General features: G+C 44.8%; 1 protein-coding gene across 2 annotated transcripts in view; it reads left to right on the forward strand.

Moving 5' to 3' along the window:
- The first annotated feature begins 495 nt into the window (after window positions 1–495).
- The window catches only part of KLF7 (KLF transcription factor 7), a 55,508-nt gene continuing 43,966 nt past the window's right edge, over window positions 496–12,037 (forward strand). The window contains exon 1 of one of the 2 annotated variants that reach the window (XM_031045145.2): window positions 496–676. In XM_031045145.2, coding sequence (XP_030901005.1) covers window positions 575–676 — 102 coding nt within the window. In that variant the 5' untranslated portion in view covers window positions 496–574. The remainder of the gene's footprint in view (window positions 677–12,037) is intronic. The other variant, XM_031045146.2, reaches the window with a different exon arrangement.

Here is a 12,037-nt window from a genome sequence, read left to right on the forward strand (position 1 = left end):
CCAAAAGCGAACTCGGGAGCGCCGCGGGCCCGCCCCTCCCGCCCCGCCGTTTACCCTACATGGTCACGCGCTGCCTGAGTGGGCCGCGCGGCTGCGCGAGGCGGGGAGGGGGGGGTCGGGGGCGGGGTGGTCGTGAGGCGGCCGTGAGGCAGCGGCGGGGGGGGCTGGGCCGGGTTTGCCGAGGGAGGGTGAGAGGAGAACGGGGAGGGGGAAAGTAATCTCCCGAAAATAAAGAGGGGAGGGGGCAGGGAGGGCGGTCGCCATCGCGCATGGCCGCGGTGCGCGGCGGCGGGGACGTGCCCCGGTGCGGCGGCCGCGGGGTGCTCGGTGCGCGCCGGCGCCGCTTGTCCTCCTCGGCCCGGCCCCCGGCCCTCGTCGTCCGTCCGCGCTGATTCTCTCCTCTCTCTCTTTTTTTAAAGTGTGACTGAAACAAAACAAAGCCAAAGGGACGTTGGATCTATCATTGGTTGATTTTCCTTCTCCTTTTTTTTTTTTATGATCAAAAACAACCCCCCCACCCCAGCAAACAAACACACACAAAAGCAGAAAGAGAGGGTCTTGCTCAAGCAGCAGCATGGATGTCTTGGCTAGTTATAGTATATTCCAGGAACTCCAGCTTGTCCACGACACCGGCTACTTCTCAGCTTTGCCATCCTTGGAGGAAAACTGGCAGCAGGTGAATCATTTAAATTACTCCTGTAAATCTCTTAAGCGCAGACAGTCGGTGCATTGGGGCTGCGTTTCTGACTTTATTTTTGTTCTTTGATTCAGGGTTGGGTTTTTGGTTTTTGGTGGTTCTTTTTGTGTTTTTTTCTGCGTGGGTAGACCTTTAGTTATCTGTATTTTTTTGCCATGACAAACCGAGCAGTCCATTCGTATCTGTCTGCCCTCCGTCCGTTCCGAGCACACCCGGCAGCACCTGAGATCCGGTGGCATTCTTTAGCTTTTGTTTTTAGGGTGTTTGCATTTTATTTTTGAGCTTAGATCTTTTTGTTGTTGTTTTTGTTCTTTTAAACAAGGCTGATCACTTCCAGCCAGTGCTGACATCTGGCAGCTGGTGGAAAAGGAATAGATCATTCTTATTTTCAGGTAATTAGTATATGTCAGTAAAAATCGTAGCTTGAGTCAGAGATGGAGGGTGGGCAGGTGTGTGAAAGCACTAGCGAAAGCTTTTAGCCTAAATTGTGTAACTAGGGAGGTGACTTATTTTTCATTCTTTTTTATTCTTTCTTGGTTTAGAAGGTGCAGAGAAGCACACACTTCTTGCTGTATCTTAAACAATGACGCCTTAGGCTGGTTACAGTAAAGCAATGTGTTTTGAGGCACTGTAGGGTTCATAGATTCAGGATAAAGATGGAAATCAAGTATTATAAATGTATTAAAATGATGACTGGTGGTGTGAATAAATAAGACCAAGGAGAAGAGTAGGTTACAAGGAAAAGAGTTGTACAAAATGAACTGAGAGCCCAAATGCATAGATCTATGAATAGTTACCAGCTAGGATTCTGAGGGAAAAGGAAAGGCAGGATTCCTTATTATGGCAGGATGTTGTGAATCCTGTTTCTTGCTGTGATTTTCTGGTAGAGTTGATACACCAGGTGAAATCCTGGAAACTAGTGTCTCTTTAAAAGGAAAAAAATATCCTGTGGTGAGTAGGAATAGTGGAGTGTAGTTGGGATGACATGTGGTCCTGATGCAGCACACGGACCCATGACATTGTAGGTATAAGAATAACGAGCCACTGGGTTTCATCTTACCAGTATTCACCTTAGTCTTGGCTATTAAGGGTAGCGTGTGTTGGGCTCCAGTAAATGATAGCTTGGGATGTTCATTTGATTTTTCCTCAGAAGTGTGTGTGGGGAGAATTGTGGACAGTAGGGCTGCAGGGGTACACTCGGCTGTAGCATTGTCATCCAGCTGGAGTGGGGCTGGATCTCTAAAGGTTTACCCTATTAAAATTGTTTTGGCTTCAGCTTTGTGTGTGTATATGCAAACACACCAGAGGGTTCTTGACAGCTACAGTGCGAACACTTTCAGGATTTAATTTGCAAAATGACTGATCCAACTTTGCTTTATCCTCCGAGGAGGAGGGGATGCTTTTTGGTATTAATATTCAGCTTGCACATCCATGATGGTCACATCTGATTTCCTTTTATATTTTTAACATGCGAATTAAAGAGAAAAGGTTAATATAATTTCATTAAAAATAATTTCATAGCATTGTTCTTGTTGGATTGGTTTCATATTCAGTTGCATATTAGTAACAGTCCAGACAGTCCAAAGCGAGATAATCTGTTGACATAGCCAGCATGCTTTAGGCAGTACTGTGTGTGATACTCTGTCTCCTGCTGCCTTCTTTTATGTGTGGAAGAGCAGCAGTTTGTTTTATACAATAAAATGTACCTACCCAAGCCCAGTGTTACTATTGCGAAATTTAAACTCACACTTTCTTGCTTAAACCAGGCTGATTCTTCACATATGTTTGAAAAGAGAAGTTGAAAATAATTTATTACATTTTCCCTCATTTCCCCTCAAATCCTGCAACCAGTGCCTGATGTTTCATGATATATCCTGTATTTAGAGTTTGTTTTTGTTCCCCTGTTGCTGCCTGGACTCTCCTTGTAACAAGGGGTAGGGTGGTGGGAGCAGCTGAAGCTGGCTGTACAGAGCATGCTGTCATGCACACTTGGCAGACCCACTGACACAGAGACCCCAATTTCATTCTTCTGAATCACTTGCAAATGTAGCCATGTCTTGGGGATTTATTTATTTTAGGCAAGCCATAGCAACTTCGGGAGAAGGGATGTGTGTGCATGTGTGTGTATTTCTACAGGTATCCCTTTAAACTGTCAGGCTGCAATTGAGACCCTGGGGAAGAAAGCTGACAGGGCAGTGACTGATCCCTGCGGGAAGCATTAGAATTGGGAAGCGGCAGCTTTAATATCGAGTGAAAACACCTGAATGGGTCTTGCTTCTGCTCCCATGAAGTATGCCCAAGCTCCACAGAGGCTCCAGAGCAGTGCTTCTCTGAGCACCAAAGCAGCACCCTGGAAGATTACTTCAGTCTCTTAAAAAGGGGGAAGTATTTGTGTGGGTCAAGAGCAGGCTTCCTTGTCACGTTGTAAGCTCCAGTTTCTTTGTGATTAGCAGCTCCTAGTGCTTGATGTGAAGAGGTTAGTTTATGCCAGTTCCTGCTCATAGAAATGGCATCTACTGTGACACCATAAAAGATGCACTTGCCCCACTGAAAATCAGAGCATGCCTTGAAGTGAAAGTGATTATAGTCTTGTCTTCTGAGTCTGGACCACACTTTTGTAGCTGCTGGCTGAGCACTACACAGCTGAGGCAGTTGCTCATATTTCTGATTGTGAAACACCCATTGCTCACGGAGGGCACTGACAGCACAGGCAGGTTGCTAAATGCATGCATGCAGTCAGCTGATCTCTGCCTTATTTCCTTCCCACTGCAAGAGAAATGTGAGCAAGTTTGGTATCTCTACTTTTGACAATTATCACTGGAATTGAATGAGAGCAACCCAGCAATATGAACAAACCAAACAGATTTTGTGTAGGAAGAGATTGTCATCTCTTGTGTAGGTTTCTTTTTTAGGAGGAAAAAACACAAACAAAAACCCCCTCACTGCACCCTGGACATAGTTTAGATTGTGAATGTGAAAATACTTGAAGTGAAAGCTGGAATTAAATCCATGATGTATTTCACCTAATTTTAAAACCCATGTTGGGAAGGGAGGACTCGTTTTTTAGGCAGCAAAAGCTTAACTTCACTATGTCAGCCTTGGGTGTACTTCTTCAAACAAAACACTTTTGAGGTCAGGAGGATTTTATCTTGGAATGGGAAGGTCAGGATCTAATGTGTAATTTGTAGCACAGCTTCATCAGAAGACGGAGAACTTTGTTTAGTCTTTGCTTAGCTTTTCCAGCAGTGTTGAGCTGCCACAGCACCAAGGGAGATTAAAGGAAGAGGTGGGTTCTGTGCATTGGAAAATGAGGCGTTTGCTGTACGTCAGCAGGTTGGTATCTCAGGATCTGTGTGTTTCTGCCTGATGCTTCATGCTGGTGCTGATTGAGCAGTCCTTGTTGCTCTCTATCCCTTTGAGCTGACTGCAGATTAGGACCAGGGTAGGGGGAGATTTCAGCACCTGTGTGCCTGCTGTGTTGCAGTGGGAGGATCTCTTGCCACATATGCTGTTGCTCGGGGTTAGCTGTCTGATGTGGCATCCCAGAGATTGGAACCAGACTGCTGGGAGAGACAGCACGAGGCTGAAGAGTGCCTTGTTACTCTGCAGAGGAAGGAAGTGGGTAGGAGGCTTTTTTTGAGGGAGGTGACTGTGAGGAGTGTAGCCTGTGCAGTTGCACGTGGTCCCACTCCCAGTGTTCCAGGCTGTAAAGAGGGGGGAGCAGGGCTGACAATTGGGAAGGGATGGACATGGGGCTTCATTCTGTTCTTGCTTGGATTTCACAATGTCATTTGGGGGATAATTAGAAGATCAGTGTGCAGAAGGCATCTTTTGTAGTTGGCTGTGTCTCTTCCTTTCAGACCATCCCTGTTACTTCTTCATAGGCCTCTTGGAGGACTGTGGACTCATTGTCCTTGTGTGGAGAAAACGTCTTATCAGGAGACATTTTGAGCCTCTCTTCAGATTCTATGGGGCAATAGGGCAGCCTCTAGCATGGCAATTCCCATAATGTGAGAGCACAGGAGCACAAAAGAGCAGGTAGATGCACAGGGTCACTATATGTGTAGCTGATGCAGGTGCATAAAATCAGCAGGGCTTAGGTGCCAAACCCTGGCTGCTTCTCAAGGGGCCAGCCCTTCCCATGTGTGTCATCGTGCAGAATAGGTCACATTGGCTGGCAGAAGTGGAAATGACATTATATTGTTTGCCTGATAACCATTGCCCAGTAACGTTTCCTCTTGCCTTGGCTGATACAGCTGCACACAGCTGCAGTAAACAATTACCCTTCCAAGGAAGATGCACATTTCCTGTAAAGCATAGGATCAAGGAAGCCTTTGTTTCACTCTTGACTCTGACATAGAGCCTTCTTTACATATATTTAATCAATACCTCAAGCCTCAGTTTCCCTCTTTCTGAAATGACCAACAAAAATGATGCTCTTTGCAGGGTTTTTGACCCATTCTGCCAAAGGGTTTTGAGATCCCTGTACCGTGTGAGAGCAGAGTATCCTGAGGTGAGTAATCTAGCAGAGCTCTTACATCTTAATGCTGACTTCTTGTTGGCAGACAGGGTCATTTTCCGGCCTGTAGGAAAAATTTCCACTGCTACTGGAAAGGAATAAATCACACTGGAGGACATTCCTGCCTTCCCATCATCCCCATTGTTTTAGTTTAATGGCATAGTTGGTCACTACATAAACTAAACCATCTCTTTTAATCTTGCTATTTCATCTTGGTTCCAGTCACAGAGTAACACATTTCTTAAGTGCTTATAGTACATCACGCCTCTTGAGAATAACTTGCAGAAACGGTTGACTTCCAAGAACAGCCACATGTGTAGTGCAGTGTATTTCAGACTCTGAGCACAGGTCCATTTATACCTGCAGGATCTCTGCTTACTCCTTGTGCTGAAAGCATGCTCCTGTCACTGTACAAAATGAGATGGAGAAAGGGCAGAAAAAACAAACTTAAAACTGCTGTCTCTTGTTTCATGATTCCTTAATTACAGAATCTGTTGTTACAAGTGATTATTTCTTGGCATTATGAAAAGTGTAGAGCCCTACAATCCACATTACAGGTCTTAAAATAGCTGATTATGACTTGCGTCAAGTAATTTTGAAATGGGGTAAATATCTTCAAGCAATGCCCAGTCATAATGTGGGTATTCAACTAGAAAATATTTTATATGTTTGGAATGCTTAAATCTAGCCTCCCCAACATGTTTCTGTATGTCCTATTGAATAGGCAATGCAGAGGTTAGAGTGGCTGTGTAAAAATCATGATATATAGCTAGTCTGTAATGTGATAGTGCCATGTGGAAATGTCAGAAGGTCTTCAGTTCCAGGCAGTAATTTCAAACTCAAGCTCTCCAGGGTGGAAGCAAATGGTATCTTCTGGATATTGTGTCTTTTGAGGCCTTGTGAAATGACTGAGAAACACCAGTATGTTGCTTCTGCATTCTGCGCTTGGAAATATACTATAGGGAAGTGAGAAAGAAGGTGCTTCCTTTTGACTCTATAGCTGCATATGAATAACCTTGTTTGCAATTGTCTTTACAAAATAAAGGGATTTTGCTCATTGGCTGAGCAGTGTTGGTGTTCAGTATGTTAAGCAACGGGGTAATAGTACACCATCTCCTACCAAGTTTGTCACCTTTCACAGAGGGGAATTAAAATTACAGGCTTTTGGTCACCACACTCAAAAGTTGTTCACAGGTATTGTAATTGGTGCCAGTTTTCTTCTTGGATGGTAAACTGGAATTCTGGAAAGTTAATAAAAGTGTTTTCAAGAATGGTGCTGAGTCCCTCTTACTTCCTTTTCTGTTCCCCTGGACTCTCAAGTGCCTCATGCCCATTCTTTTATGCATTTATCCACAATGCCCCCACCACTTCCAAACTCCCAGCCACACTGAGGAGCTGAGAGTGCCATTTTGGTGGTATCTTTCAGGCTCAAGATGCAGGAATCACCCACCCAAATTGCTGAATTTCTCCCTACAGGTCCTCTTTGTACTATGGGTGCTTCTGCCTTGGTCCCAACAAATCTGAATTCACTTGAACTGCAGGGTTCAGCTGGTTCTGTAACAAACAAAACCTGCTAGGGAAGGAGCCTCCCTCCTAGATCTTGGGTAGAGAACAGGTTTGGAGTACAGATGTTATGCAGGTATATTCCCCAGTTTGGTGCTGTTGTGTGTGAGACTGTCCTAGTTTCTCCCATGGGCTTCAGTCTTGATGGGTGCTGCACGTGTTTTGGGTGTCTGAGTTTGGTGCTCTCTTGGCTGTGTCTCCTTCCCAGCATTGTTATTTTGAGTTAAAAAAACGTGCCTGGTTCCCAAGACACTGAGATTGTCTTTGAAGTCACAAATATTTCTTAATTTGATGTTCTTTTTCCTTTCCTTGCTTCTGAGCCACTGAAGATTTGTCTCACTTTTATTCTCAAAAACCCTGCGATTTCCATCACTTATTTGATTCCAGCAGCATAAATAAAATGCTACTATTGTGGCATTTTGAGAGCTGGCAGTACAGAGAGGTGTGTACATCAGGAAAAGCTCACGTAGTGCTGCATTCACCAGGCTGTATTTGCCATCGCTGCTCTGGCAGCAGCTGGTGTGGAAGGTTGCCTTGCTGTTCAGGTTGTTAAGCTGTCTGTGAGAGCGGGGTTCATGTTTCATGTCCCTTCTTGGAAGAAATTGTTTCAGCCTTTATGCTCAAAGTTAGTTAGACATCTTGGATTTAATCAGGACACCCAACTTCTTTGGTTACAAGATGAGTTGGCAGCTCTTCTGTTCTCATAGGGCTGCTGCCAGGATTCGTATTACGGGTGTGTGGTGCTCCGGCAGCGCGACTGGGGCAGGAGGGGTTGCAGCCAGCCCCTTGGGAGCTGCGGCTCAACTCCTGCCGTGCCAGGCTGCAGGAGCTGAAAGCGCAGGACAGCTCCTGTGAGGGAGCCCTCGGTGGGTGCGACTCTGCCTCTGGAAAATGGAAATGAGGACCTCAAATGTAAGCTTAAATCCCCCTTCCCAGAGGATTGGGTTGTCTTTGAGTCAACCTGTCCAATAGCACTCATTTGATTCTTTCTCTAGGTTTTGAATAAGTCTTGGAGTTGGGTGTAGGAGGCATGTGTGTGTTTGGGTATTTTTTTACTGTATCAGCTCTGATATATTAGACTGCTCTGATGCTCTTAAATCCTTTAAGCAGGCACCCATCCACTCCATGTTCCTCCATGTGAAGGATTCTTTCCTATCCAGAGCATTTCCACTCAGTGCAACTAACTGTGTGTTCTTTAAGTGTGTTACTGTTTAGAGAACTATTAAGATGCATGTAGTATACTTTACAACATACACTGAAGAGTATGAGTCATTCACACACAGACTGTGTATTAATGCTTGCTGAAGTCCAGTGTGCATACTTACTTAAGTGTCATAATGGTTTTGAACATGGTGCTTATAGACCATGTCTCACATGTCCTAATCTTCTTGATTATTTCCCAACGTTTTGGACCCAAGTGGAAAGCTGGGGTTTAAATCATATATGAGGGTCAGCAGCTCATACTCTGCAAGGGATAGAGAAGTAGGCAGTTCCAGAGGCAAGCTTGGATGACAGTGTGATTGATGGGGATGGATGCAAAGGAGAAGGACGCTGGCTTGCGAGAAGCTCTTCTGAGACATTCCAATTAGTGTCCTGATTTACAAATCCTGCCCTTAAATCTGCAGCCTCCCAAGGTCAGTTTTAAAGGGATGCTGACATAGGTTTGACATTTGACCATGATGGACCTTTGTAAACCAGCATGTTCTGACAGAAACTGCAATCAATGGAAGTATCTCCATCTATATAATTAAAAAAGCCCTGCAAACAGGGTTTGTGTTTTTTAGATACCTGCTGCCTTCGCAGCTCTCATGCTGCAGCATTCTTCCCATGCAACTGAAGTAACTGGAAATCAAAGTGAAAACGTTTGTTTGAACTGAGTGGTGAGGAAAAATGCATGTGGTATGACAAATAAATTAGATTTTAAAAATGCTTTCACTGCTAATAGGCTACTATGCCATTAGGCATTTGGTTTTAATCCTGACTCTCAAGTAGGCAAAGTTCACTTTCAAGCATAAGGAAAGCTCTTGGGTTTGTAAACATTTGCAATTTCTGCTGACTTGTCTTCACTCCAGCCCTGAAGGCGAATCAGCGTTGTGCTGAACTGCTTTGTGCTGGTGGGGATGAAGCAGGGGACTGCCTTTAATCTCCTGCCTTTATTCTCCACCAGGGCTGGATGGAAAACAAAGGGGCCAGCAAGCAAAGGCCATGGTGAAAAATATTCAGTGGGTGGAGGAGTGGAAGGGGTGAGAGGTGCTCTTGTCTGCTTGCTTTTTTACACCCAAAACGGACATTAGCCACATAACAGCACTTAGGTGTGGTGTTAGAGACACAGATTGTAGTTGCTGCTTTGCTTGATTCAGGTCTGCCATTCCAAATTGCATCTTGGTTGTGTGAAATTTCAGTGATGACATGGTGGCTCCAAAACCAATATATTCCAATAAAACACTTTACATTAGACAAAAATTGATTTTTTTTGGAGAATGTTAGGTAGAAATGTTTCAGCCAGTTGTACTTTCCAGTTTTGCTGAGGGGCTATCCCTATTTTCCTTGTGAGAGACTTGGTTTGGCTAACGTTTTTGGCTTTGTTGTCCATTTTAGCCTTCCATGGCTGAAATGATGGACAGGGCTTGTACCCCGAAAACACAATTATTTTTTCCCCAGCTATTATCAGTTTGGTTAATAAAAGTTATCCAGACTCTCTGCACCCTATGACTCTTTGGGATCTTTTGAGAACTGCAGCTGCCACTTTGTGTGATGCTGTAAGCAATATGTGGATACTTCTGATCTCTAATGTGGGTGCCTGCTCTCCCTCTGGGCAAGGGTCTGGCAAGGCATGTTGATGCCTGAGATGCACAAGAGCGGTGCAATCACATGTTTTCTTCCACTTCTCACAATTCCTAGTTACTCTAGCCTCTGATCAGCAGCTGCTGGTGTGGTGATCTGATGGTTTCTGTGTGAGGAGTCTGCACTTGTACACTCACCCTCTCTTGGCACCTCTGGCTTATCACTGGCTCTGAGGTGCCCCACATCCCTGGGGGCAGGGTGAGGTGAGTGCCATACAGGCTTTATTCTTTTCCTGTGGCTGCACAGTGTTCTGGAGGGTGCCAGCCCTGCAGAGCCTACTGCCTACTTCTAGCTGTTGAAAAATCCAAAATAATCCTGGTTTGGGGTTGTTTTTTTCTTTTCTCTCTTTTGGCCTCCCCTGTCTGCCTGGAAAATTTATGCTGCTCTGAAGAAAACATTCCACTCATCTGCAAGCCACTACAGCTGCCATGTGAGTAATAAAGTATGGAAAAGAGGAAGGGAGAGGGAAGAAGAAAGATGGGAGCTGGTGTTTCATATGGAAAGCATCAGGCCAGAAGTGGCTTTGTTTCCAACACGTGGACAGTGGAGAGACTGCATTTGCTGCTTAATGGAAAATCAGTGCCAGTGAAAAGAAATCTCCCTCATTAGTGACTAGATTAGATGGGAATGAACTTTGGTGTCTCTTGCTTTCATTTTTAAATTGCATTTTAAAATAATAAAGGACAAGCAAAGGACCCTGCACTGACTAATTTGAGAAGACAGCCAGTTTGGGCAAAATAGCTCTTTTCTGTCTCCATCTGATGCTGCTGTGCCAGTTCACTCTGGTGGTGTCGCAGCCCTTCCCCAGCTGTTCATAAGCAGTGCCAACACCTTGGAGTGGTTGTGAACATCTGAAGGTTGCTGAATCAATCAGGTTCTTAGCAAGGTCCATGTTCCTTCTAGTTGTTTTTTGTTTCTGATCTTTCAGAATAGTGTAAAGTCATATTGTAGGCTTTCCTGCACAATTGATGAAACCAGGAGCTTGGTTTTGATGATTTGATGCTGAGAAAAGTGATTCTGATGTAATCAGAAGCCTCCGAGAGCTGGGGCTTTAAGAAACATGTGAAAGAGCAGTGGGGGTTGCAGTCAGAGTAAGGGGTGTTTCTGTCTGATCAGGCCAGAGGAAAGAAGCATTTTGAAGAGAGTTTTGGAGGTCTCTAGTATCTTGGAAGGAGAGGCAGACTGCTGTTAAGTGCTGACATGACCCAGTGAAAGAGCTTATAAGGAGCTTCTCTTGCAGGCTTGAGAATTTCAGGGTAAGTAGATGTCAGTTGGGGTAGTTTTCTGCTGTCTGCCACAGAAAAACAGTTTAGACTTCTCTTACCACAATATTTCTTAGCTCTCCTGTGTTTTTAAAATGAAAAGAAAGATTGTTGTGCGCAGCATTTGAAAGTGGAAGGGGCTCATTTTATCTGTGACTTTTTTCCTAGAGGGAATGGGTCTTTGGTGTTTGATTGTACAGTTAAGGTCAGGAGGAGCTTTGCTCTTTCTTCTGTTGATTACAGGATGAAACCTTTGAGACATAGGCCGGAATCTCTGTCTCCAGTGATTCCCTGGGTGATGATGTTTGCTTCAGTCAGTGCCTCAGGAGCTGGGGTGTTTTGGGGGTTAAGGAAGGTAATGTGGGGGCTTTGCTCTACTTAGTTGTGTGTCTCCAGGACAGCCTGGTCTCATAGAACCACGCTGTACCTCTGAGTTTGCCACCAAGCTCATGATCGCTCTTCAGGCAGAACCTGATTCCTGCTCACTCAAGACAATTTTGTGTTTTCCAAAGGTGACTCCTTTATTAATCATTTTTGGATGCTGGCAAATGAGATTGGGTCTACCCAAAACTCTACTGAGCATGCCTGTCTTGTCTTTGGCTTTCTGAGCTTTGTTTAAAATGTGAATAAGCCCCAGTTGTTTGAAGAAGGACAGAGGAATGCCAGTACAGTTACTTTCTAGTGCTTAGGACTTGGTAAATGAGTGACTTCCCAGAACAGTTCCCCAGGGCTGAGAAGACTTAACAGTAGGTGCACAGAATCCTACAAAGGCTGCATTGGGATTTATTTTCCTGACATGAGAAATTCGTCTTACATGTCTTTGAAGCAGACATTTGCGGGGAAGCAAGGTGTGGGTGATTTCTTACTCCCAAATACCCCCAGCACATGTGACTTGTAGAAAATGCTGAGTACTCATCTTCCCAGTCTTGTGTGCTTGTTGAGCTGGACACTGAGTGCATGCCTTAGGTAGAAGACTCCTCTTCACTGGGACTGTCTCATACAGGTTATGTTCACGCAGTGAGAGCTATACCAGATGCAAGGCCTTGTAATTCAGTCAGTGTTTTGTATAAGCAAGCTGTATCTCTGGTCACTGTGGTGGGACTGTCTCCCACTATGGGAATTTCTGTCTCCTTTCCATTGCTTTAAGTGGTA

This window comes from Melopsittacus undulatus, chromosome 8 (assembly GCF_012275295.1).
Source record: "Melopsittacus undulatus isolate bMelUnd1 chromosome 8, bMelUnd1.mat.Z, whole genome shotgun sequence".
NCBI classification, from domain to species: Eukaryota; Metazoa; Chordata; class Aves; order Psittaciformes; family Psittaculidae; genus Melopsittacus; species Melopsittacus undulatus.